The sequence below is a fragment of the Gossypium hirsutum genome, chromosome D05, assembly GCF_007990345.1.
Source record: "Gossypium hirsutum isolate 1008001.06 chromosome D05, Gossypium_hirsutum_v2.1, whole genome shotgun sequence".
NCBI lineage: Eukaryota > Viridiplantae > Streptophyta > Magnoliopsida > Malvales > Malvaceae > Gossypium > Gossypium hirsutum.
The window spans coordinates 3,134,698-3,159,757 of record NC_053441.1 but is presented as its reverse complement, the minus strand read 5'-3'; the positions used below and the strand labels follow the sequence as shown (position 1 = coordinate 3,159,757).

The following is a 25,060-nucleotide window of genomic DNA, read 5'->3' as shown; positions in this document are numbered from 1 at the left end:
CTTGATCTTTGTTTGTGATGATAATTCTTATTTTAATCTCTTTTTTATAAAAAAAAAAGAAGAAGATTTTTAAAAAAATTTTGTTTATGTAATTAAAACAATTAAATTATCAACATATTAAAATATATATTCTATAAATTATATTTGTGAATCTTGGGTTTAGAACATTTTTATTTCTTGATCTTTGAATATTTAAAGTTTATTAAATATATAATTTATGTTAAAAATAATATTTAATTATTCGTCAAAGAATATTGGTTAATATTACTTAAACCATTTTGTATACTATTTTTTCTATAAAATAAATAAATAAATATAACATTAACAACTCATTATTTGAAATTATGACTTTAGAGTAATATTTTATATTAAATAACGTGAAAGCTTTTTCCTTTTTCTTTTTCTAGAAAGCTTTTTTTTCCATTTTTTGGTTATTGGTTAAAAGGGCGCCTTGTGTTCGCCATTTTAAATTATTTTTTTCATTAATTTTTTAAATAATGAGTCTAAACATAATTTTTCTTTCTGTAGCAATTTATTTTCAGATGTTTTATTTTATTTTATAATTATACTTTTCCTTCGGCCTTTACATAAAAATGATAAATGCGAAAACTTTAGCAACTTCAAATATTGACAAATTTAAAGTTAAAAAACAATTTATTGACAAATTTGCCTTTGCAGTGCATGAGGCAACCACGCATGGCACGTGACATTACTAATTGACTCATACGTATTACTTAAAATTTTGGATTAAATTAATATCCAATCAAACACCAATTTATTTTTAATGTTACCCTTAAATTAATATTTTACTATAAATTTTTGTATATTTTAATTTTATTATATACTTTATTATCTCAATTAATTGTATATATTAATAATATTATTGATTTAACTAGTGTCCCAAGTTAATTTGATATCAACTCAAGATTAATGACAATATCATAATAACGTAATTAATATTGTTAATCTAATATATTTATATATTTTAATCATAGTTTAATCTAATTTTTTTATTTTAATATCATATTGCATGTGCTATTATTAATTAGTTTCAAACCATACATCTATGATTTATTGTGTGTTATTTTTAAACATCTTATTATGTTCTAAATACTTAATTTTCACATGTATAAGAAATTTCTAATTTTTATATAAAATAAATAAAAATTACACAAGATAAAACTTAAATTTAAAATATTATAATATTCAATTTTATACTTTTATAATTAATTTGATTTCTACATAAATTTTTTAAAGTAAAATTTTCACAAATATATCATAGTTAATCTATAAAATGCCATTTGTCCAATACATCATTTTGCAGTGCGTTTTAGTTTTGACGGTTAATTTTGTAAACATTTTTGAAATATTTCAACTGAAAATAATAATAATAATAATATGAGTGTTGTTAAAATTGTAAAGATGTAAATTATGACATGATAATGGTTTTTTTTACCTTAATCAATTATTTAGGGTTCAATTTTTGTTCTAGGAATAAAGTTATTTTAAAACTCGTGGTTAATATTTACATTTTTAATAGATTTACAAATAGAGATATATTAATTACTGAATTTATTTCAATAAATACCTTAAAAATTAAATAAAGATTATAATGAGTTTTGTAGCTAACCTTTTTCAAATAAAACTGCAATTTTTTTTAACTTTTTTGTGGCACGGAACAAAAGATTTGACCTTTTCTTGCTGTGCACGGGAAGTCAACAATCCCTGTAAATTGTAAATTTTGGTGTTTGAACGTGGCACCAGCTTCTGTCCTACACTTTTTTACTTCCGGGTCAACTAGTCGGTTCGGTGATAAACAGAAGAAACTTTCGACGATAGGACCCGACCCAACCTGACCTATCAGGACTATCTTTGGGCTACGGTAGCCCAAACCATCACTCAAAGAAACCCCTCGGCCGTCGAAGTTCTGACCATTTTCTTTTAATTATTTTCCATTTTAGCTTTCACTTACGTGCATGTGCATCTATATTTTCCATTGTTTTCACATATACGGTGATAATACTATAAAAAAATTATAAATGAATTTTTTTTGTTCAATTTACAGTTTTACGATAACTAATATTTTACTTCTAAGTGAATTTGTGTGATATGGTTAGAATTTAAATATGAGAGTTCGGTTTAATTTAAATTTTAAAATTAATTTACATTCGATTCATAAATATTCAAGTCTTCAAAAACATGACTAGAAGTTAAAAAACATAGGGACAAAATCATTTTATTAACATCTAAATGGGTTATATAATAAACATTTGATCCCTAATTTTGCTAACAAATTTTAGCTTCCATTTGAATCGTGTTTTATCTAAATTAATTTTAAATTTTAGATAATTTTTTAAATTTAATCTTTAAACTTGGATTTTATAAAATATAATGATGTGACATTATAAGATTAAATAATTTATCACTTATAAATTTTCAAATATCATATAGAATTTAAAAAATGCAATAAAATTATGAAAAATTAGTTATTAAATTCAGATGTGACGTAAATTTAAAGTGTTGTACCAATATACTTTGATGAAATTCAAGTTTAGAGACAATTTTGAGAAATGTTATTAAGTTCTAAAATTAATGCAGATCATACACCGAGTGAACTTTAATTTTGGACACATGTTTGATATTTAATAAACGCAACAGCCACCTTGCTCGAATTCAGATTCGAATATTGATTTATTATTAGGGCAAATAATTATGACTTTGAAAAAAAATTGTAAAAATTATAACATGTATAAAAAATTCTTAATTAAAAAATTAACATTTGTTGAAAACAGAACCCCTTCGATCAGAGTAAAATGTTATTGGTTTTCATCAATTACATGCTGGTTAGGGATTTAATAGAAGAAGATCATAGAAAAGAAAAGAATAATAAATGAATTTTAAAAAAATGAATAGTTCTTTTTTCCCTTTATAGCATAAAATAAAAGTAGTTAAATCCTGGGAGTCCCTGTTCTTACAGAGTGCAGCCAGTTTTATCAAGCAAGATTATTACTTAAAAACAAAACTTAATTTTTTTTTCTTTTTATTGGGTTTCTAATTAAGTTTAATATAATATAGAGCAGACTTTAAAAAAAATTATTTAATGGAAGACCCAAGAGCAAAAACGACTGCTGATGAATTTTTTTTCCTTTGGCAAAAAAAGATTGCTGATGATGATCATTATCAATGATCTAATGATCATGGAAATGATAATGACAACCTCGGACAATGAGAAGAGAACCAACCAGTCCTGATCCTAAATTCGTGTCCGAATCGAAAACCCGAAAAATGGAAAAAAAAATGGAAAAAGAAAACCAATCCCTTATGAGAATCTTTATAGTAATCGACTAATGGTGTGGAGTAAGGAGATTTTTTTAACGTGAAGAACAACAAAAAGGAGGGAGTAAAATAAACAAAAAATTCGCCTTCTCGAAGTTCGCGATTACAGTGTAGTAGTGTCTTTTGAAGCAGGGTAACATGAAGTCATTTACTTGATGGCTTTTTCAAAAGTCGAACAAACGTGAAACTTGAAAGAAACGAATTAATAAAAAGTCAATTTAGATTATTTGAGTTTAATTAACAAATGGGTATTTTCTTATTTTGTGGGTTTCCTGATCAAACGGTTCATGAATTTTTTTGTTTTTTGACTTACATTAGATATACGAGAATGTGATTGGGGAAAAGGAAACTGTAGTTATTAAAATGCAAACTGACAACAAAGAAAAAATGAAAAAAAGGGGGGGGGGGGCTGGGCTGTTTGATTCTCAACTAAACAGTCCGAAAAAGCTTTTAGTCCTTTATGTTGCAATTATTTATTGCGTGATTTTGATTTTTTTTATTTCTATATTTTTTTTGAGAATTTTTATTAGGTGAAAGGAAGATGTCTCCTTTCGGGGTTTCTTATTTGAGATTTCTTTATTATTAGAGTCAATCTTCTAAACTTAGGGTTCTTTCTTTTTTGTTGTACTTTTTTTTTTGTTCTTTGGGAGCGTTTACATCCTATTGTTTATTGGGGAGTTTTCTCGGTAACCTCGTTTCTGGTAAATTTGCTCATTTGGGTTCCCGATCCCCTTGATAATCTTATCTGGGTCGGTGGGTATTCTTCAAATTTTGAAGTTTCCAGCTTTGGTATTTTAGGGATTTTGAAGTGTCTGCAAATACAAAGGGAAGTTTGTTTTCGCTCTCTGGTGGAATTTTGGAAAATTTGGAGATTTTTGAGAAGTGGGATTTTTTAGTTATCTGATTTGCAGCAAGCTTTTTAGGGTTTTTATTTTATTTCATTCTAGTGTTTTTGGGTTATTTAGATTTTTTAAAAGCAGGCATTGGTGCCTTATACTTAGTGGCAAGCCTGAGTCTTATTGGTTCTGGCATGTTTGCATGATGTTTAATGCTCAAGGGTCTTCAAGGAACCATTGCAGTCTCCTTGCAGTTCTTTGTAGTAGTAAAGTTTCTGGTAATAAACTTAGGCAGCCAGTTTCTGATCATAAGCCCAGATACCCATTTCCAGATATTGTTTCTTCAGGGCGCCTTGAGGTATATAACTCAGATTAATAGTTCTGCATATTTTTAGAACTCTGACGTTTTAGCTGAAACGTATTTGAAGATTATGACATTTTCATGTGTGTGAGTGAAGGTTCAGCTTCTTATCAATCCTAGCATTGATGAGTTCCGGCGGGTTTTTGAATCTACGGAGCCAAATATTGTTTACTTTCAAGGAGAGCAGAATGCAGATGAAGATATTGGCTCTCTGGTTTTGGGAGATGTTGACTTGTCCACTCCAGAAGCCATTTGCGGACTCTTTGGTTCCACATTGCCCTCCACTGTTAGTGTCGCTTGATTGTTTTACTTTAATTTCTGTGTAGCGTTTATCGTTTGTTCTCATTTTCCTTGAAATTGTTTGATAATGGTGCTAAAGATACTGGATACGGTTGAGTTTTTCTTATACTTTATGATCTTTCCCATTTTAAGTTCATTTTACGTTCATTTTTTCCTTTCCTTTTGTTTTGCTTCTTCTTTTTACTAGTTTTACTGGTTTCTATATCATTATATATGTTGAACTAATCTATTGTCAAATGTTTGTGTAGGTTTATTTAGAGACCCCCAATGGTGACAGATTGGCTGAGGCACTTCACTCCAAGGTAAAATTATTTATCATGGTCACGGGCAAACAGTTGAAATTCATTCTTTATGTTTTTTTTTTTTTTGAAATGTTGTTGACATTCATTTCTCCTTGCCAGGGAGTCCCTTATGTTATATATTGGAAAAATTCATTCTCGCGGTATGCAGCTTGCCATTTTCGTCAGGCACTGTTATCAGTGATTCAAAGGTACAGACTTCTACTTATATTTGTTATATGTCTGTGTATGTGTATGTGTATGTAAAACATAATAACTTCCCCTACCTTCCTGAATAGTGGTTATAGTGCATTAGTTTTCCAGAGCAGTTGCTGCCACTGCTTTTAATTTCCGAAATTGGTTGATATTTTAAAGTTATGCACTCTATTTTAGATAAACTTCACCTGGTTTATAGCACTATTGGCTACAAACTGGAAGGAATTTAGAGACTGTACTGAAGTTTTGCAGTTTTGGTCTAATGCAGTTCATGTAGCCATATATGGGATGCATTCCAATTTGCCCATGCTTCTTTTAGATTGTACTGTTTGTGGAGCAACGATATTGCCTCTTCTGATAATCAGAAACAGAGTGTTAAGCCAGGACCATGTTTACTTGGTGAGCCTCCCAAGATTGATGTTTCTCAATCCGAGGTAGATATGCAAGAGGAAGAAGGCTCTCTTGAAAATCTTCCTGCCATTAAGATATATGATGAGCATGTTACTATGAGGTTTCTTGTTTGTGGATCACCAGGCCTATTGGTAGGTTTGAGTTTCAGTTTTTCCTTGTTCAAAAAATAATCACATATTAATATTTTCTTCATGGTAATAATCATATACTAATTATTTTGTTCACACTTTTTTATATTTGTTGTTAACTATATGGCCTGCAGGATGCATTCCTATTGGGGTCTCTGGAAGATGGACTTAATGCCCTCTTGAGCATAGAAGTGAGTTTGTACAAGTGCTTTTTTTCCTTAGACGTATATCCTTAGTTTGCCTGTTTTAGCTTACATTTTTGTTCGCAGTACCATCTTTTGAACATCGTAATCTAAGAGATTTAGTTATTGCTGCATCTAAATTTGGTTAGAGTCACTTGTTGAGTTTTTAATGCTGAAAAGAGAATGAGATCCTCAATCTTTTCCTCCTTTTTTCTTAACAGTTTCACATCTCTTCCTAAATGTTTCAAAATGATTGTTTTATTAAATTTTGGTTCACCATACAGTCTAAACAACATTATGATGTTGGCATTCTCGTTTGCAAAAATCAGTTTAGCTTGGAAAGATCAGCTAGCTGAAAAATACCTACACAGATTAGCTAGGGTGCTCATATCATCATCACCTCGTAATCAAAATGACATGAGAAAAATTTATGAATGAGATTTATATTATTCTGCACATGCCCTAATTGAGTTGGATAAGGTTGCACTTGCAGTGGCTTTGCTGTATAGGGCCTAACGACATGATATTCCAGGAAAACTTTCAATTGTTTGATTTTCATGTTCACATGGAAAAAGCGCACCATGTATTCCCATGATTTTTTGGCAGTGTGTTGTGGTTTCATGTGTGAGCATAATCTGTGCTAATTATTTGATTCTGTTTTAACCACTTATTAACTAGATGGCAATTGTTTCAGATACGTGGAAGCAAACTTCATAACCGTGCAAGGTACTTGTAAATTTGAGCTTAGTTAAAGTTTCTTTTGGGCTGAGCATTTGTGACTTTGATCTTTTCTTTTATGGAGTTCCCATTCCCCATGTACTGCTATGTCCAAGCTTCTTTTGTGTCATTATCATCAACACACTAATGGCTACTATTCTTATAGTGCTCCACCACCACCTCTTCAGGCTGGGACATTTTCTCGTGGTGTAATGACCATGCGTTGTGATTTTTCAACCTGTAGTTCAGCTCACATATCATTTCTAGTTTCCGGTAGCGCACAGACTTGTTTTAATGATCAGGCAAGTAAATCTGATCGGGTTAATTGCTAGTTTTATTTCTTTAAGGTCACACCTAACAGTCTTGTTTTCTTGTTTTTTCTTTTGTTGTCTCAGCTATTGGAAAATCATATAAAAAATGAGCTTATCGAGAATAGTCAGCTTGTCCATGCACAGTCGAGCTCTGATGAAAGCAAAGTGCCTTCATCTGAGCCTCGCAGATCAGCCTCAATTGCCTGTGGAGCAAGTGTGTTTGAAGTGTGCATGAAGGTTCCTACATGGGCTTCGCAGGTCTGATTTTTCTCTTCAACCATCTTATTCATTCTATGACACTTCTCTTTTTATGCATATGCTTATATGTTCATGTGTCTATTGCATGTGTAAACTCTTTTGTTTGTTCTTTTTACCATAAACTTCATTGGAGGTATGGATAAACATTTGAAGGAGAAACTTTCACTGAATTATGTTTTAAGAAATACTTATGAAGCCTTTTCCATGATGATAATTTTGTTTAACTTAGCTTAGCTTTTATTTTTGTAATCATGATCTGTTTCTGGGAATGGCTTAACAGGTTTTGAGGCAACTTGCACCGGATGTATCCTACCGCAGCTTAGTTATGCTGGGGATTGCTAGTGTTCAAGGGTTGTCGGTTGCTTCTTTTGAAAAAGATGATGCAGAACGTCTGCTTTTCTTTTCCGTGAGGCAGGGCAAAGATCCCCTCTGGGATGGTTCTGTAATTGCTAGATCTCCCAACTGGTTGGTGCCTCCGGCACCTTGTCGTAAAAGATCACAGCCAACTAAGGGCACTAAACCTCTAAACTGTACTATCATGGAAGGTTTAAATGGTAATGTAAGACTGAAACCAAATGTTGCTGCTATGAGGCCAATTCCTCATACCCATCGTCATAAGATGCTTCCGTTTTCTGGATTTTCCGAGGCTGAGAGATATGATGGTGACCAAGGAAAGGTTAACTTGCCAATAGTACCTGTGAAGCCACCTGCTCCTGTTACACATCGGAAAGCATTATCAAATTCTCATCAGGCCCAGCAGATTATTTCTTTAAATCCGTTACCTCTCAAGAAACATGGTTGTGATCGAGCCCCGATACAGGTTTGCTCAGAGGTTAGTCATCTTCTCAGAGTTTAAGAATTTGTATGGTACCCGCATTTGGGGTTTGTTTACATACTATAGTGTAAGATCATGATCTATGCTAAGATTCATATGCCTTTATGGATATTGTTCTCTTAACTTAACAAATTTTTATCCACTCTAGCTTATAGGGCTTGCAATCTCTCGATTGGGAATGTCATAGTTGATGCTCTGATATTTCTAAGAAAAATCTTATGCATGCGTCAGGATTTAGGAAAAAGTTCATTAACTATTTTGCTTTTCTAATGTAATTGGCTATTATTGCATGCTCAGGTCTAGAGATGAACTAGTACTGTGATAATGAAGTTTTTAGAGAAAATGTGTTGACTTGTCAGAATAATTGGTTAATTTTCTCTGTTATATCTCTGTTGACCTGCTTTTCTTCCTCACCACAAACAAGGATAGGTGTTTGGGTGACTCTATTAGTCAACTAGAGAAGTAATTGTTGAAGGTTGCATAATTTAGTATCTCTGCAACTATGTTCCTCTAATATATTCTTTTTTTTCTTTTCCTCATGTCAATTTATTTTCGGGCAGGAAGAGTTTCTGAGAGATGTAATGCAGTTTCTGATAGTTCGGGGACATACTCGTCTTGTTCCTCAAGGGGGGTTAGCTGAGTTTCCTGATGCCATTCTGAATGCAAAGCGGCTTGACCTTTTCAACTTGTATAGAGAGGTAAGCTATTCTTTGTGCAAAATATGATTGAAATCTGTAAAGGAAGAAGAAGTATTTTAATATGTCCCTTACAGGTGGTGTCAAGAGGAGGCTTTCATGTTGGGAATGGCATAAATTGGAAGGGACAAGTTTTTTCGAAGATGCGCAATCACACGTTGACAAATAGAATGACTGTATGTGTTCAAGTTGTTAGCCATGTAGATTTCCTTTCTGATAATTCTTTTTTCAAGATAGTTTGCAATTTTTGTAGAGCTTCAGTAAAAATGATAAGATCCTGTCCGTTGCTTCAACATTTCTGTCCTTTTGATCCTTAAGTTCTTTAAATGGCATTTCGTGTTTTCCACTCTATGCTTTTGTCTAATGTTGTTTGTTGTTTGTTCCTAGGGAGTGGGCAACACTCTGAAAAGACATTATGAGACTTACCTTTTAGAGTATGAATTGGCTCATGATGATGTCGATGGGGAATGCTGTTTGTTGTGTCACAGGTCTCTCTCTCTCTCTCTCACACACACACACATATGCACTCACTTCACACACATTACATGACCATTGTGAGTTTGCAGTCCTGACACTGGTGAGTTTCTGTGTGGCAACAGTAGTGCAGCAGGTGACTGGGTAAACTGTGGAGTTTGTGATGAGTGGGCACACTTTGGCTGTGATAGGCGGCAGGGTCTTGGAGCCTTTAAGGTATACCTTCTAAAAAATTTACTTATCAAAAGAGAAATGCAACTAAAAACATCAGAGTAACATAAGTTATATTTTGTATGGTTTTGGACGAGTTCAGCAAAAGTTTGCCTTACCTGCAACTAAAAACATGTTTGTTATGTCTTCGGCACTGAATTCAATATATATAGTATGATAATATTTTCCTAGTTACACAGACTCAGGTTTGAATATTGGATATGGGTATGTATCCTACGGGGGCGTATTTAATTTTTCTAGAGTGTTTTATATATATATATGGAGGGTGTTTAGAGGATCATATCCCCATGCCAATACCCAATATATGTCAAAAATGAGTTGTCAGACACAAATAAAGAAAAATAAAGTCTCGCAGCAATATAGCTGCTTTCATTGTTGGCAATCGAGTCAATAACCTATTCTATTGTATTGCAATTAACTCGATATATTTATCTTCTGAATGGTAGGATTATGCAAAAACAGATGGGCTGGAGTACGTTTGTCCACACTGTAGCATCTCAAATTTCAAGAAGAAACCCCACAAAACTGTGAATGGTTATTGACAAACCTTTGACTCACTTTAGATTCCATTCTACACAACTTAGAAATATCTCTCTTTTAGTTTCATTTTTCAATCTTTTCGGCCTTTCTTCCTCAAATATTATGCATAAGATAAAAGGCACGATATTAGGAATGTAATTATTGTATTGTATGTATTGCCCCCATTGTTGTTCCCATATATAGATGAAGCCATTAACCAGGCCCCCCAATTTTCCCCCCAATATTTTGTATTCTTCAAAACAGAGATTAAGAAGAGTTAACTGTAGAATATGATTTAAATTAAAAAGCTAGTTTTCCCTACTATAATTAGTAAACTGCTCAAGCTTTGCTAAACAATTATTTCTCATTCTCTTGTTTGGGTTGTCGTCTATATGCATATATATAGAAATATAGAAAAGGGAACAAAGATAGCCTTCGACAGTTTAAAACAACTAGTGTTTTATCTACTAGGTTAATTGACATATTAGTGGACAAGTTTGCTGTTTATGGTATTGGGATTCAGTCATTTGGCAGTGCAAAGAGTGTTGAGTTCCTCTTGTTTGAAGGTGCCAGTACAACCTTTGGCCATAATATCAGAACCAAGCATTCCAGTCATAAAATTGCCATCAGCGTTGATGTTTGGAATCCCAACACCAGGTAAGCTACCGCTGCTGTTACTGCTACTGCTGCTGCTGCTGCTGCTGCAGGTGTTGTTGATTAGAGTACTGTTGGTGAAGCCAAGTTTCTTACTCTCATCAGAAGCAGGAACTGATGATGACGATGAGGATGTGGATGACTTAACATTGGATATGGCAGCAGCAAGTGCAACAGGCATAAGACAGAAACCTTTACTTTGTAGATATTGCATGGCCATTGTCATATTGGATTCCATGAGCTTCACCACTTCTTGTTCGAAAACAACTTGATCAGGAGATGGTGAAAAATCAACCCCTTGACCCGCTAATGGTGCAAGTGATAAACCATTAGATACCTGACAAACAGAATTTTGCTCCAACCATTATAAAATGATGTTTAGATCACAATAAAGATCAAAAAGTGAATCAACTTAAAAGAAGAAAGAATTTGCCACACCTCAGCTCGACCATCAGTGATGAGAGGAACAACTGCAGCTGCTGCCCCAAGCCTGCTCATGCTTAGTACCTGCAAATAATTTCCAGAAGCACAGTAGCCAAAATCTGGTTAAAATTTAACTTAAAACCGAGTCAGTTCAAGCTCAACTTCTGACGCTTGGATGTTCGATATTAACAAAAAAGTTGGTCTTACCTTGACTTGGAGTTGAAGAAACTTGACATACCCTATGATTTCATCAAGTATAGAGGCTTTGTCTGTCTGCAATGTTTCATTAATGCTCATCAGCTAATCATTGTGCATAATTTATTTTGAAACTTAAGTATCCTCTTTTCTCTATAATCTGCAGAATGATGAAGATTGTTCATCATTCTTGTGTGTTACTTGACCTTTACTTAATTGAGATGGGGTAAGAACTGCAGAATTTATGCTTGCAGTTCATATTGCCAAGATATTGCATGTAAATTTCATTGAAAAACAAACAATAACAGAAGCAGAATGTCTGACTGTAGACCAGGTTAGATGTCGCTTCCAGAAGAGAATACCTTATTGGAATTAGGTACAAGTTCTTGCAGGTTTTTCATTCTTTCAGCAATCTTCTCTCTTCGAAGCTGCATTGGAACAAATAATCAAGCAACCTATAATCTCAAAAAACAAATCAAGTATATGAAACTTAGACAACAGGAAATATTAAAACTGACCCTCTCTGCAATGCTGTGTGGATCAGTAGCCTGACCTCGACGTGCCCTTACTCGAGGCTTCACAGTTCGGTCGGAACCATTGTTCAGGTTAGGCGATGCACCCTGTAATATAAGTTTACAAATAATAACCTTTGTATCTAAACTATCAGTAGTAGTAAAATGATGAGACCATAAATCATGCCCAGATTATGTGGCTGAGACCACTACAAGTACCTGCACCAGAGATGGCAACCCAATCATGGTCTTTGTTATAGGGTGGTCAGCGGGAAAAGAAGAGCAAAAGGAATTTTGCATGTCCTGTTGTCCCTGATACATTGACATAAGCAACAAGAGATTATTCAGAAATTAAGCCCCAATACAGACGATATTGTAGAGCCAGTTAAATGAACCATACAAACTAGTCATAATTAAAATTAGTACCTTTGAATTGATGGAAGCAGATAAGTTCTCAGGTTGCAGAATTTCATCAATCTCAATAAATCTGTTAATATTGCCTTCATCATCTACTATGGTTTGTCCCACCAAAGTGGGAAGGGAAGAAACAGAGTCATAAGGTTGTAGATGCCATAATTGTGGAATTGGAGAAAGAGTTTCCAAGCCTGTAAATGATCTCCGAAACTCAGAAGATTCACCTCCATTGCTTATCATACGCCCTCTCTCATTAAACGATAAAGATGGGATCATGTCACCAACAACTGGAACATCATTTAAAGAAACAAGGCTCGATGAGCCAGAGGAATGAACATCTGTATTCAATTGCAGTCCCAGGTTTCTGAGTTCGAAGCTTCCATTCATCATCTCTTGTGAAGAGTTACCACTGCAATTTTCACCGTTCATTTGTAAACCACCTTCTCCATACAGCAAACCATGTTCAACACTACAACCTGACCCTCGGTTATGAACTAAAGGTGCCGTATTATGTGCAGCTAAACACTCGATGCTATTGAAGTTCGAACTAGGAAACACTTCATTTGGTTGATCAGGTTCATTATGGACCCAATATGATCTTTCCTTGACATTCACATCTGACCATGATGATGATGAGAAATACTGATCAAGATAATCATCCATTGTCTATATACACGGTCGAATTGCTGTTTACAAAGCTCAAACTCTCAAAAACTCCAAATTACTCTTTCTCAAGAACTTCATTTATTTTTTTTTTTGTTGCTTTGTATTTGCCCTGGACAAGAATATAATGACATATAAACATTAGTTAGTAATGAAGCTATTTGCAAAGAGTATATGGCATATATATAGAAAAATGATAGAATGATTAAGCAAACAAATCCCCAACCACTCAAATTCACAGAAAAAAGAAAAACATCATATGTAGACATGACATCTCTTCATATGCAATTATGCAGGTTCCTTGTTAAACCCATTTTCAGACACCTAACTCCCAAACATGCAATGCAAACTGGGTTCCATAAAAATAACTTCAAATACAGCCAATTTTCAAGACAAAAACAAACAAGGAAAAGAAAAAAAATGAGAAAGAAAGATCAAACAACAAGAGACTTACAAAGTAAGTTAGTATCACCTCAAGAGTTGAATGCAGAATTTAGTTTCAATTGTTTGCTTTGCTTGCTTTCTCCCTTAGCGGCTGTATTACAAAAGAAAGAAAAGATGTTTAGCTTTTAACGTAGAAACCGCTCCTTCGTTTTTTCTTTCTTTTTCTTTTTAATATTTTTTTTAGTTTAGATCTTAGTATCTTTTTTGTTTTTTCTAGTGACGTGTGCGATTTTGATTCGTTCACGTGTCCAACAATCTGTTCGTCCCGTTTACTTATAAACTTTAAATACGGTAAAAAGGTATCCTTCCGCTTTTTGAATATGCCGTCACAGTAGCCCACGTTCGCGAGTTATTCCTTTTTCACGAAATTAGCCTTGAAAAGAAGGCAAACTATTTGTTAATCTCAATAGACTAAGTGCATTTTCGTCATTTGGTTCAGGAGGAGTTAGCATCCGTCTCTGAAAATCCGGAGATTTTAACCGCCTTCTATTTTTGTTTTTAAAAGTTAAGCTGAATTGATTGGTTTCTTAAAAAATATTTTTTTCCTTCAAACCTAAAAATACTGTTTAAACTATTATAAAAGATATATATACTGTTTAAATTGGTAAATATATTTCAATATTAAATCTTACATGTTTGATATTATGATATAATATATTTTTTTTTATTTTTTAATAAATAATTATCTTTACTATTATCTAAGTGTTCGATTAAGTTCGTGCACAAAGTAATCACTATTGCATCATTTCTCTACTTGAATTCGTGTATTGATTTCAGTCTATATCGTTTTAAATTCATCGATATTTATGAAAAACATTTAACATGTATAATATTTACCAAATATATAAATATTTACAAATATCAAACGAATGGTATTAAATAAATTTCATATATAAAATATTCATGCACAAACCGATGCACAATATTCCGATAAATGTTTTTATTATTTAATGTAAAATTACATTAGTAGTTATCCAACTATGATTTTTTTTCTTTTTTGGTTACACAATTTTGAAAAGTTACAAAATAATCGTTTAACTATTTAATTTTGTCTCTTTTTTTTTGTTACCAACTGGCTAACGTTGAAATGGAAACACTAAAAAATATAAGATTTCCACCCAAAAATTCAAGATAGTTGGGTGATCAAAAAAGAAATTTACTAATAGTTGAGTGACCATCTTGTAAATTTTCATAATTAGTGGCCTAAAAATAAATTTATTAAAAATTAGGTGACTATTTTATAACTTTTCATAATTAAGTGACTATTTTATAACTTACCATATTATTATTTATTACCATTTTGGCCAAAAGTTAAAAATTTTGTTTTATTTAATATTATTCATGCAATGAGTTAGTATAGATAAAAATTTTAACCAAGATTACATTAGCTTATTACTTCAACAATGCACACAGGCCAAATTGCCGTGGAACCAACTACACTAATCACCCATTAATTTAATATCAACTCAATTTATTTTTATAAAATAACAAATATTATTTTAAATAATAACATAATTTTATATAAAAAATAATTTTTTACATAAAATTTTCATTCGCATCATATATATATATATCATAAATTAATAATATTTATATATACAAACAAAAATATCAATTTATGCTACCTGCATAAGTCTACTGCAGTGTGCTTGGGTCGACAATCTTTCCAACAAGTGTTATGATTTTAATGAATTTGGAACTTTACTTTTACGTATAGGAAAATACAATAGTTTAAAATGGTAGATTGCTTTGCTGCTGCATCAAAGTGTTACGTTTTCTTAAAACATATATTAAAATATATAATAAACAAAAACCATTGTCAGAAATATGATTAGTTTAACAAAGAGAATACTCTGCAGAAGGAAGCATATATATACAAGGAATATTAACGTTTACATTTGTAGCAATAATGATGATGATTATCCACTAGGGTTGTTCCACAGTCGTAGCAGAAGGCACCTCCACACCTGGTTTTACAGATAATCATCAAAGATCAGCAAAGAACAGAACATGCAGCACAATCGATGAATGTTCAGGGTGGTTAGGTAATTAACCGAGCCTTCAACAATATTAAGATATTATTTTCGTGTTGAGGTTTTGTCTGAGTCTTGCAAGTCACTGAGGAAAAGCTCTTGATAGAGAAAAGAGATGACCCAACATGAAAACAATACATATTATTATTGAAGGACAGACCGGCTGTCGGACGACCATATTTTCAACACTTTCTCCCAAAGAGATCGGCCCCTTAACAAGGTTCTTTTCATGAAAATGTCAAAAGCAATAGAGTAAGCCAAATCTTTTTGAAAAATCGTAGGAAAAACACACACACACACACACACACATATGTGTGTTAATGCCATCAAAATTCCCTCATTCAAACAGTAGCTATCAAACTCAGAATTATATGCTTGTAAAGGGAAAAAAGAAACTGAGAACCAAAGCTAACCTGCATCTCATGAACCTACAGCCCTGGGTTCTCTCAACGACGAATCTACAGTTTGGGCACCTAGCCCACTTCTTTTCTTTAGCAAGCTTCATCAACATAATATCTTCCTTTTCTCTTTCATCTTTATGCAACCTTTGATATTCCCCACATTCAAGCTCAGCATGCCATGGAACTTTACATTGCGCACAGAAAAGTCTCCTACAATTCGGGCATTCCGATTCCTTCACGGCCTCTTCTCCATCATCGACCAAAAGCATGGAACAATCTTTGTAAGGACAATAAAAACTTTGAAGCCCTAAAACCATGGCCTCGCATAAAGCATCCCCCCACCTATCAAAAACTTCTTTAGGGAGTATATTGCGACAGTACTCAGGTTCTAATAAACCCCCACAGTTTTCAACGGGACAACTTATAGCCGTAATCTTGTCTTGAAGTTTAGACGCCACGTATTTGATCATGCAATCTGTACAGTAAGCGTGAGAACAGCCTTTGATGTTGAACGACTCGTTAGGTTGCTTGGGTTCGATGCAGATTTCGCAGGTAAAAGATGGGCTTTGGTTAGTTTTGCAGTTTGATGACTCTCCTGGTTCAGTAACGGAAAGATGAGAGAAGGGTTTCTTTGTTTTTTCTCGTTTTTTACCGAAATCTGTCTTTGGGGGCTGGAAATTAAGTAAGAACAAACCATCATCGTAGTTGTCGAGATCGATGAAGTTAGTATCGGAAGTTATGGTGGAAAGCTTGATGGCAAGTTGAAGGTCCCTTTCTTCACTGTATTGTTCGACAGAGATCGCGTTAGTCTTGGAGTTGCCTTTGTCTTTGATGGGTGTAAAACAAAACGAATCGCTTTCAATGTCAACGATCTCGATATCCTTTGAAAACCCTGCTCTGCTTCGCTTCTTTATTGAGATTTCTTCATCAATGGTAGCCATCAAGAAAATGGTAGGCTTTTCTTGAATTTGAACCCTGCTTTGCTTTAGGGGATTGTTTTTTTTCTTTTGGAGTGGTTTTCTTAGCTCGGCCTTTTCCTTTGTTGGTGTTTTCACATTCACGAATCACGATGCGACATACTCGACTTGAGATACTACCTCCTTGATTACGTCGTTATTTTCGATAAATAATAAAAAAAATTTATCCGTTAAGTAAAGATACAAATAGCATGGAAACTCTTCGATTACCAAATTGGCTGAATTGTAAAGTCTGTAGGGCTGGTCATTGTAAAGTAGTCTTACTCTATTTGTGTCTAAATTGAATACACCGAATTAATAACACTATTATCATTTCAACTAAAATCTAAGAGGATTAATTAATTAATTAAAGTATTTCAATTTATTTAAATTTAATACCTAATCAGATATCACTTTCTAATATGACTTTATCTTAAGAATCAGCTAAATTAATAATTAAATTTTAAACGCAACTAAGGTTTGTTTCAAATTCAATACTGCTTTCATATTATTTTTTATATATATAATATCTTTTTGCAAGGAATAAGAATAGAAATATTTACATAGTAACTGAATGGTTTGTTTGACAACTGTAGATATATATTTGACCCAATGCCTACTCGTCCACCAAATAACAATCCATCATCCACATGCATATAAACTATAAACCATACAGTCACAAATCATCCAGGGCAAGAAATGCACCATGCACTCAAGCTGCTGCTTGTTTCACAACCTGCTTTGCCAAATAGTGCCGGAACTAAAAGCGTAGGCTGGAGTAGAGGTTATGTAGTGCAGCATACAAGGGCTCAGCAGCTTTTGGTCTGTCCACGGTCCCCAGTAATATGTCAGCAGTGGTGAGATACGGATCGCCATAGAACCGTAGGTTGGTATCCATTCTTGTTGCAACAATGTTCCCTTCCAATGACACACCAACAAACGCCCCTGCAAAATTTGCAACAAAACGGATTTGTCAAATCCACTAACTAGTCAAAAGAAGGGTATATTTACATTGCAGCATGGAATACCTTTGCTACAACTATAACTGTAGCACATGCCGGACCCACCATCCCCGGCTCGAAGATCTGCTTCCAGCACTCTCCCCACAGGTCCTGCAGCAGCACTGCAGCCAGCACCTAGAGAAAAATGCATTCGACTACAAAACGTCTTCACAGCTTTTGAATCATGAAGCACAATTATGAAATCCATGAGCTCGCCTCCGATCTAAGAAACACATAAAAATAACACTTAGTTGATAGATTATGCATGTAAATACTTGTGCCACCTGGAAGGCAATTGACCCTTAGCTGCCTGGCCTAGACATGTATACTGGGCTAGGGCAGGTATATTTTTCTTGATTAAAAGTTTACCTGAGCACCCCATCCTAAACCAACAGAGCACAAAGCTGATGGGGCAGACCATGTTCCATCTGACCTTCGAGCAATAACAAGACCAGTCCCAAGTTTATATGCAACAAGAACTCCAGCTTTAACAACAGTTAAAATAGCTAAACCTTTGGCTCCTCTCAAGACAGCCCATGGTATAGATCTCTCTGGATTCAACCTAGCAACCTGTCCAATTCAACAAATGTTACTAGAAGCTTCTCACAGTGTTAAAACAACTCTTCGTGTAAATCCAACATACAAAAGATTAGTTTAACTACGGCATGTCTTCTGGTAGATGATTACTGGTGCAAACCATCTATGTGAACGCTTAATTTAGTTGAGAAGTGTGATTACAACATCAATTAAAGTTTTGGACATATAAATCTATCATCGTTTATGAACAATGAAATGTAGGATCTTACCTGGCAATAGCTTCTCAACGTATTGGATGCTTTGTAGATCTCATGTTCCATGGACAAACCAAATGGTAAGTTCAACCAACCACGTGTACAGGTCCAATCCATGACATCATGTTTTGCTACTTGGACAGCATTGCTAATGGTATTGATAAGAACACCCTGCAACGGATCAAGCCTATCATAGCAAGAATCACACACCCTCTGGGGATTTCTTTCCCTAAATTTAACAGGTAGCAAGCACCTTCCCTTAGAACATGCTCTGCAGAAAATCCCTCCACAAAACCGGCAATGATGTCTGCCACGTGTAAGTGCAGTAAATGGAGCACTACACTGCATGCAAACTGAAGTAGAACTATCCGGAATCCACTCCGGAGGCTCAGCTTCCAAAACCTCCTTATATGCGTTATAATCTATCCCACTTGACTCCAGAAGTGGCGGAGCACTTGGTATATAAACAGAGGAGTGCAAATATGTATCTCCATTCTTTTCAGACCCCAGAAATGATACATTAGAACTTTGGTATTGCTGATCCACAGAAGCACCAAGGGAGCCTTTATTACGCCCAGTTACGATTGCAACTAACCCACTCAACACATTCTTCAAGTTCACCTCAGGATACAAGCCATTTTGCATTGACTTAGAGACATCATCACCAGAATCGTATTCTCCATCAATAAAATCATCGGACTCAGCCCGAAACTGATAGAGGTAATCGTTTTTCATCGACTTTGAGCCTAATGGGACAATACTTTTGTCTTGTGGCACGGTCCAAACAGCATCCCTATAATCATCATCGAATTGAAAGGCGTTTTTATTTCCCTTTTCTAGCTTTGAAAGGTATGAAAATGAAACGCCACCCTCAAGGCTTGCCATGCAACCAAACCACCAAGAGGCAGATTCCAAAGTTCAAGAAGCAATTTCACGGCAAATTCAAAGATTGATACCGACTTAGCCGCCTATTAAAAACCCTAAACAACAAATAATTGCAAGTTTTTGGCAAATTAAGTCACGAAAAAAAATCTATGATAAAAAACACTTTTCTTTCCTTTCCTATGCATAAATCAAAGGGAGCTTTTTTCAGAAAAAAATCAAACTAAAACAAGAATTCCTCGAATTAGGGTTTAAAGATGTTGACTTTTCCAGCCTGATATATTGTTTTGGATTCGGAAATTGAAAATAGAAATTGGGATAAAATTCGTACCTTTTTCGTATCAGACTATCAGTATATGGTGATCAGATATCCAACTGAATCCTTGTTTCGAAGTCTTTAACTTTTAATCTTTAATATTAAATTATATGAACAAGAACAATAAGAAGAAGAAGAAGAAAAACGGGTTTTATCGTGTCCTATCTTGCTTATGGTGGAAGTCGTTCGAGGATAGAGAGAACGAAACAAACGCCCTATACACGAAATCTCAGGGAATAAACTCAAATAAAAAATAAAAGGGAAATATGATAAAATTACTCTCTGGGCTGGCACTTGCGAGATTGGTCAGCTTAGATCCTAAAATTGTAGCCCATATAATAGTTTTGGGCCTTAGAGTACCAATTAGTTACTTATATCAAGCTGTGGGCTGCTTAGAGCTAGGGATTGTACTCTAGGACAAATTCCTACTCCATAAATTAGGTCTAGGCCGATTAGTGTGAGGTTGATGGTAGCCGTAGGAATTCGGTTGGTTGGGTGAATTCAAGTTTTAAAATTTTTGGATTACTTTTTTTAAATTAATTTTGAGTTTAGATTATTTTAGTTTTAGATCGATTTTTACTTTTTAACCATTTTGGATATGAATTAGTTTAGGTTTGAATTTGGATTTGAGACTTAATTTTAGGATTGAGTCATCAGGTTCGAATCATTTTAAGTTTTTTATCTGAATCATATCGATTTTAAATTATTTCAAGTTTAATTTGTATGAGATTAATTATGCTTTGATTCGAATCGATTCATGTTTCATGTTTTTAAAATTTTGGATCATTTCAATTCAAATCAATTTTGAGTTTAGATTATTTTAAGTTCGGATAAATTTTACTTTTGATTTTTTATTATTAAATCAGATGTTAATTCTCTTTCAGAACCTGAACTCTTTATATCCTAACACATTATTTAAAATTAATTTGCTTTCTATTTTTAACAATGAACTTGGTCATTATTCGAATCCCACTTAATGAATATTACAAAAATAAAAATAAAAATGATTGCGATTGAACTCTTAACTATACTCTAAATCTATTCTGTTAACTTCTAATGAGACGTAAATTTCATATTGAACTTCCATCTCTTAATCTTATTTTATGTAAGAAGCACAAATGAAATGACACAAAAGCATCCCGCCTATGGTTGGCAAAGCAAAAAAAAGCCTCAGAACACTATAATAACGACTTTAGTTGGCATTTCATTGCTCTAAAAAAAGATTTTTCCATGAATTTTGCACTCTTTGCCAATGACCTACCTTCATACAAATTAACACATCAGCTCCAAGAAATAGTAGCTTTTCTTTACCTTTCTGGTAAAGGAACTGGAACTTTTTAACCTGATATCCTAAGTTTCTTTCCAGGCTGTACATCATCGCTATGACTTCCACCTTCACCACCACCTGATTCTTTCTCCATCTTCTTTCTTGCCAGTATTTTGTTAATCTTGTGTAGCTCGTTGTTGAGCTTCTGGTCCTTGTTTTGCTTCCTTGTCTTCCTTCCATCTTGCATCTTCACACCAAACTGGAATGCAGCCTTTGGCATTGCTTCCTTCTGCTCATTGTACGTTGCCCATTCCTCTTCTGTTTCAAAGTCCCATCTATGAAGACGACCCTTAGCCTGTTACATTTTAGTAGACCAGTCTAAGCATCATCATTACCCAAATAAATGAGGAACAGCTTTTAGTTTAAGGTGGAAAAATAGGCTTACTCGTCCTCCCATATCCATTTTGGACAAGTCATCTTCATCATCACTGTCAACAATCTCACGGTTGTACTCCTGATAACCAGGATAACATTCAGAGTAACTCTCAGATATGAAATTAGGATCCTTCTCACGAGCATCCTTCTCCCTCAATTGTTGAAGCCTTTGGTCATCCCGCTTGAACACAGATCCCAATCCTCGGTCCTTCTCTTCTTGAGTCATATATCGAGGATCTTGTGGAATGTTTGATCCAGCTTGTACCTCATAACCTTGCATGCTAGCCGGTAGGTATTGCTCAGGATAAGCCAATTGGTCAGCATATTGGTAATCCTGCCACTCTCCTTGGTACCCACCAGCCAAGGCCTGTGTTTGGAGGGCATCGTAACCATTCTGAAACCAAACAGACAGAAAAGTGAATAATGAATAATTTGTATACCAGAACTTAATTTTAATAAAAATTCAAGTAGCTAAAAATGAATTTAAGTAGTTAATCTCCAAACAAGTCTATACAATTTCATTTAATACCTTTTGCACAGCACGTTTCTCCTGCATTTGGAAAAAGAATAACAAAATGTAGAAACAACTTACCAGTTCTTGCCATTCCTGAGCAGCAGAAGGCAACACTGGGCCGTAAGCAGGTTCAGGAAAGTATGAAACTCTTTCTTTATGTCGAGGTGACTCTTCCATATCCTCTGAAAGAGGGCTTGGTACTGCATCTTTCTCAGGACTATTATAGTCAACGCCTTCCCCCACAAATATATCATCCTCTTCTGCTCTAGCAATAGTTGGGCCTTGCTTCTCCCTCGAATCAAGATGGTTTTTCCTTGGAGGGGGAGGCGTCGGGGGCAAAATTTCCTTCTCAGTTCTACCGTTAGACACTCCATCATTAGGCTTTGATAACTTTTCCTCTTCATAGTATTCATTACCAAGAGATGAAATCTTCCCTATAATAAGAAAAATAGAAGGATATATATTAAAAAGCATAACTATAAGCACAGATAAAAATAACATGAAACACATACAGTTGTTGATCCAACATTAACCCATATTGAAAAGTTAGGCTTCAAATTACAATAGAAAACTAAATATAGCTAACACCTTTGGCATCCCTTTCCTTCTTTTTCTTCTTGAGAACCTTCCCAGATGACCCGAGGCGAAGATATGACAGAATTTTAGCAATTCGATCAAGCACAGAACCATCAACATTGACAGTAACCATTTCCTGCACAAGAAGTCTTATCAAAAGCTGAAACACTATCTAGCATCAAAATAAAAGTTGTCCAAAGAAATTATGGAGATACAGACATCAGGCACTGGACAGTCAGCTTTACTCCTGTGCAAGGTGGTTGGAATGTCATTAGAATAGCCACCCTCCTGAAATGAAGAAGGGAAATTCAGTCAGGAAATAGGAATTATAGTATTAAAATTGAGAACCATCAACAATGCTCTACAGGCAGTCATGCCTAAAAACTTGGCACAATTATTCAATTATAATCTCAAATACTTGTAAAGTAACTTCAAATAAATTATATAAAAAGAATATTTTTACTTCAAATTTGAATATGCATTGAAGTTTTATGTAGCAAGTGAACATGCGGGTATGTTTGCAAACATGTACCAATTACAGCACAGAGTGCTCAAAGTTCATGAATGGAGAAGTACCGATAGTATCCCTCTTTAAATAATACAAACAGAATAGAATGGAAATGTCTGAGATTCTCACCATATTAAAAATAAACGCCATTCGACCAGGTAGAAACATTTCATTTGTCTTCATAACAGTTTGAGGTTTAACTATCCACTGATATACTGACTGAAAAAAAAAAGGAGAGACATCAACACGAACAGCTTCCTAAACCAACGGCATTTTTTTTTTTTTTGTAAACTGTATTGGAAAAATTATTCCACAACTCAAGATGAAGTTATTGCACCTTTGCAGTGGCAGTTCGAAATGATAATTGCTGGTCTTCTTTTGATTTTCTGTTGGAACAAAAAACATTTATTTATAAAACAATTACAAGATTATTAATTGCGCAATTTAAAGATAACTTGGAAATTACTGAAACTTCAATATGATTATAGCCCATCACCTAATATAAACAAACATTGTACTTTATTACCTCGACTTTCCATCGGTTTCTTCCCCGGCTTCAGGCTTCTTATCAATCTCACTCCTAACTTTGTTAAGCAAAGCATAATCCAACCCCTTGACCAAATGAGTGTGTTCCACATCACCTGAATGTTGGAGACACCGTCAAGATTTAAAAAAAAAAGAAAAGCAAAACAGAAAAGGCAGCTAAAGTGCTAAACAGAAGCGGCAAGTTCCCCCGAGAAGCCAAAAATAAAAAATAAATTGCACGTATCCTATCAATCAAGTCATTAAAATTTCCAAATTCTAAGACTGAAAAGCCTACCTCCAAGGTACTTGCTCTTCTCAATGGATATCTTGTGAGCATCAGCTGACCTAGACACATTCATTAAAAAAACAATTAAATGATTAATAGGAGCAGAGCATCTTAAAAAACCTAAAGTGGAAAAAAAAATGCATCAAATTACGCATTCAAGAAAAAAGGGTAGAATCTCACCGAAGATCGACGGTTCCAGGAGGAGCAACAGCATGAAAAGAACCTAATTCAGTTGGCTCATAATCTGGATTTTGATCCTCTCTTCGCTCCTTAGCTCTGTCTCTGTACTTTGGTTGCTCTGGTTCTTCCGCTTTCTCCTCTCTGCACAATTAATGTCATAAATCTATTACGCATTAAATATCCATTTTTACGAGGATTAGAGAAAATGAAGCTTTGAATAAGAAAGCAAGGGAAACTTACTTGCGACGAGCGATTTTTTCCTTGTAGTATTTCTTCGAGGAAGTCATTGATAAAAATTTTGCAATTTGTTACAGAAAGTTAAGGATTCGACGCTCGTGAATAGACGAATATAAGAGTTTAGGGTTTTGATCTTTTTAATTTGTAATTTTCTCTCTAGTTAGGGTTTAGATTGCGAATGAAGGTGAGACTAATGAACGAATAAAGATTGGAATTTGGATAGAGCCGCGAGGACCAAGGATATTTAATTACAGAAATGCCCCCTTTGTTGGATTCTTGTTGGATTCCAAAATTTGATTTTGAGCCTTTGGGCTTTGGATCGGTTCGTCGAAACTTGAAAGCCGCCACCTGTTTAATGTTCGCTGCAGGCAAACGCAGCGTTTTGCACTCTTTATTTCTTGTTACGAATCTCATGGACTTTTTTTAATTTACTAAGCATTAAAAATTTCTAATGACTAATAAAATTATCAAATTTTATATTATATTTATATAAATATTCTTTTTTCTCAAGAGATTTTTTAAGAGAATAAGGTTATTTGAGAACCTTGGTGTGGCTCTTTTCTTTATTTTGTTACTCCTCTTAATTTGATTTGAGACTTTCCTTTTCGTGCGTTGATCTTTCTCTTTTGCCAATCATGATTTATGGGCCAAACCCAAATCACTTTTGGTGCAAATCCGATCCTTTATTTCATTATTAAAACAGGTCATGCCCTTTTCGGTTTGTACGAGATCCTTGTTTATTTTTGCTTGAAAGGTCAA

The 25,060-nt window shown here is 34.3% G+C and overlaps 5 protein-coding genes across 6 annotated transcripts; 1 reads left to right on the top strand and 4 right to left on the bottom strand.

Annotated features, from left to right (window-relative positions):
* The first annotated feature begins 3,255 nt into the window (after positions 1-3,255).
* Positions 3,256-10,409, top strand: LOC107907071 (AT-rich interactive domain-containing protein 4). Its single transcript, XM_016834279.2, has 15 exons — positions 3,256-4,530; positions 4,631-4,819; positions 5,082-5,135; positions 5,235-5,323; positions 5,596-5,869; positions 6,001-6,057; positions 6,743-6,774; positions 6,932-7,067; positions 7,161-7,334; positions 7,615-8,166; positions 8,730-8,867; positions 8,942-9,040; positions 9,252-9,352; positions 9,464-9,554; positions 10,016-10,409. Exons 1-15 carry the CDS (start codon positions 4,375-4,377, stop codon positions 10,109-10,111), a joined length of 2,238 nt encoding a protein of 745 aa, XP_016689768.2. The 5' UTR covers positions 3,256-4,374; the 3' UTR covers positions 10,112-10,409.
* Positions 10,410-10,525: 116 nt separating this feature from the next.
* On the bottom strand, positions 10,526-13,562 carry LOC107907072 (uncharacterized). 2 transcript variants are annotated; one of them, XM_016834280.2, is made up of 8 exons: positions 13,404-13,562; positions 12,299-13,061; positions 12,092-12,184; positions 11,879-11,980; positions 11,723-11,788; positions 11,373-11,438; positions 11,181-11,249; positions 10,526-11,079 (listed from the first exon to the last, which is right to left on the bottom strand). In XM_016834280.2, exons 2-8 carry the CDS (start codon positions 12,947-12,949, stop codon positions 10,612-10,614), a joined length of 1,515 nt encoding a protein of 504 aa, XP_016689769.1. In that variant the 5' UTR covers positions 12,950-13,061; positions 13,404-13,562; the 3' UTR covers positions 10,526-10,611. The 2 variants fall into 2 exon arrangements, with proteins under 2 accessions (XP_016689769.1, XP_016689770.1); XM_016834281.2 differs by having other exon boundaries at positions 13,422-13,541.
* Positions 13,563-15,150: 1,588 nt separating this feature from the next.
* LOC107907073 (ranBP-type and C3HC4-type zinc finger-containing protein 1) lies at positions 15,151-17,069 on the bottom strand. Its single transcript, XM_016834282.2, has 2 exons — positions 15,840-17,069; positions 15,151-15,360 (listed from the first exon to the last, which is right to left on the bottom strand). The coding sequence occupies exons 1-2, from the start codon at positions 16,766-16,768 to the stop codon at positions 15,279-15,281; spliced, it is 1,011 nt and encodes a 336-aa protein (XP_016689771.1). The 5' UTR covers positions 16,769-17,069; the 3' UTR covers positions 15,151-15,278.
* Positions 17,070-17,262: 193 nt separating this feature from the next.
* On the bottom strand, positions 17,263-20,015 carry LOC107907075 (uncharacterized). Its single transcript, XM_041093133.1, has 5 exons — positions 19,789-20,015; positions 18,591-19,555; positions 18,154-18,354; positions 17,812-18,007; positions 17,263-17,728 (listed from the first exon to the last, which is right to left on the bottom strand). The coding sequence occupies exons 2-5, from the start codon at positions 19,458-19,460 to the stop codon at positions 17,544-17,546; spliced, it is 1,452 nt and encodes a 483-aa protein (XP_040949067.1). The 5' UTR covers positions 19,461-19,555; positions 19,789-20,015; the 3' UTR covers positions 17,263-17,543.
* A 937-nt stretch (positions 20,016-20,952) lies between these two features.
* LOC107907076 (suppressor of mec-8 and unc-52 protein homolog 2) lies at positions 20,953-24,577 on the bottom strand. Its single transcript, XM_016834283.2, has 11 exons — positions 24,305-24,577; positions 24,065-24,205; positions 23,894-23,943; positions 23,600-23,714; positions 23,411-23,459; positions 23,203-23,292; positions 22,785-22,853; positions 22,578-22,701; positions 22,068-22,423; positions 21,486-21,869; positions 20,953-21,395 (listed from the first exon to the last, which is right to left on the bottom strand). Exons 1-11 carry the CDS (start codon positions 24,349-24,351, stop codon positions 21,111-21,113), a joined length of 1,710 nt encoding a protein of 569 aa, XP_016689772.2. The 5' UTR covers positions 24,352-24,577; the 3' UTR covers positions 20,953-21,110.
* Between the last annotated feature and the right edge of the window lie 483 nt (positions 24,578-25,060).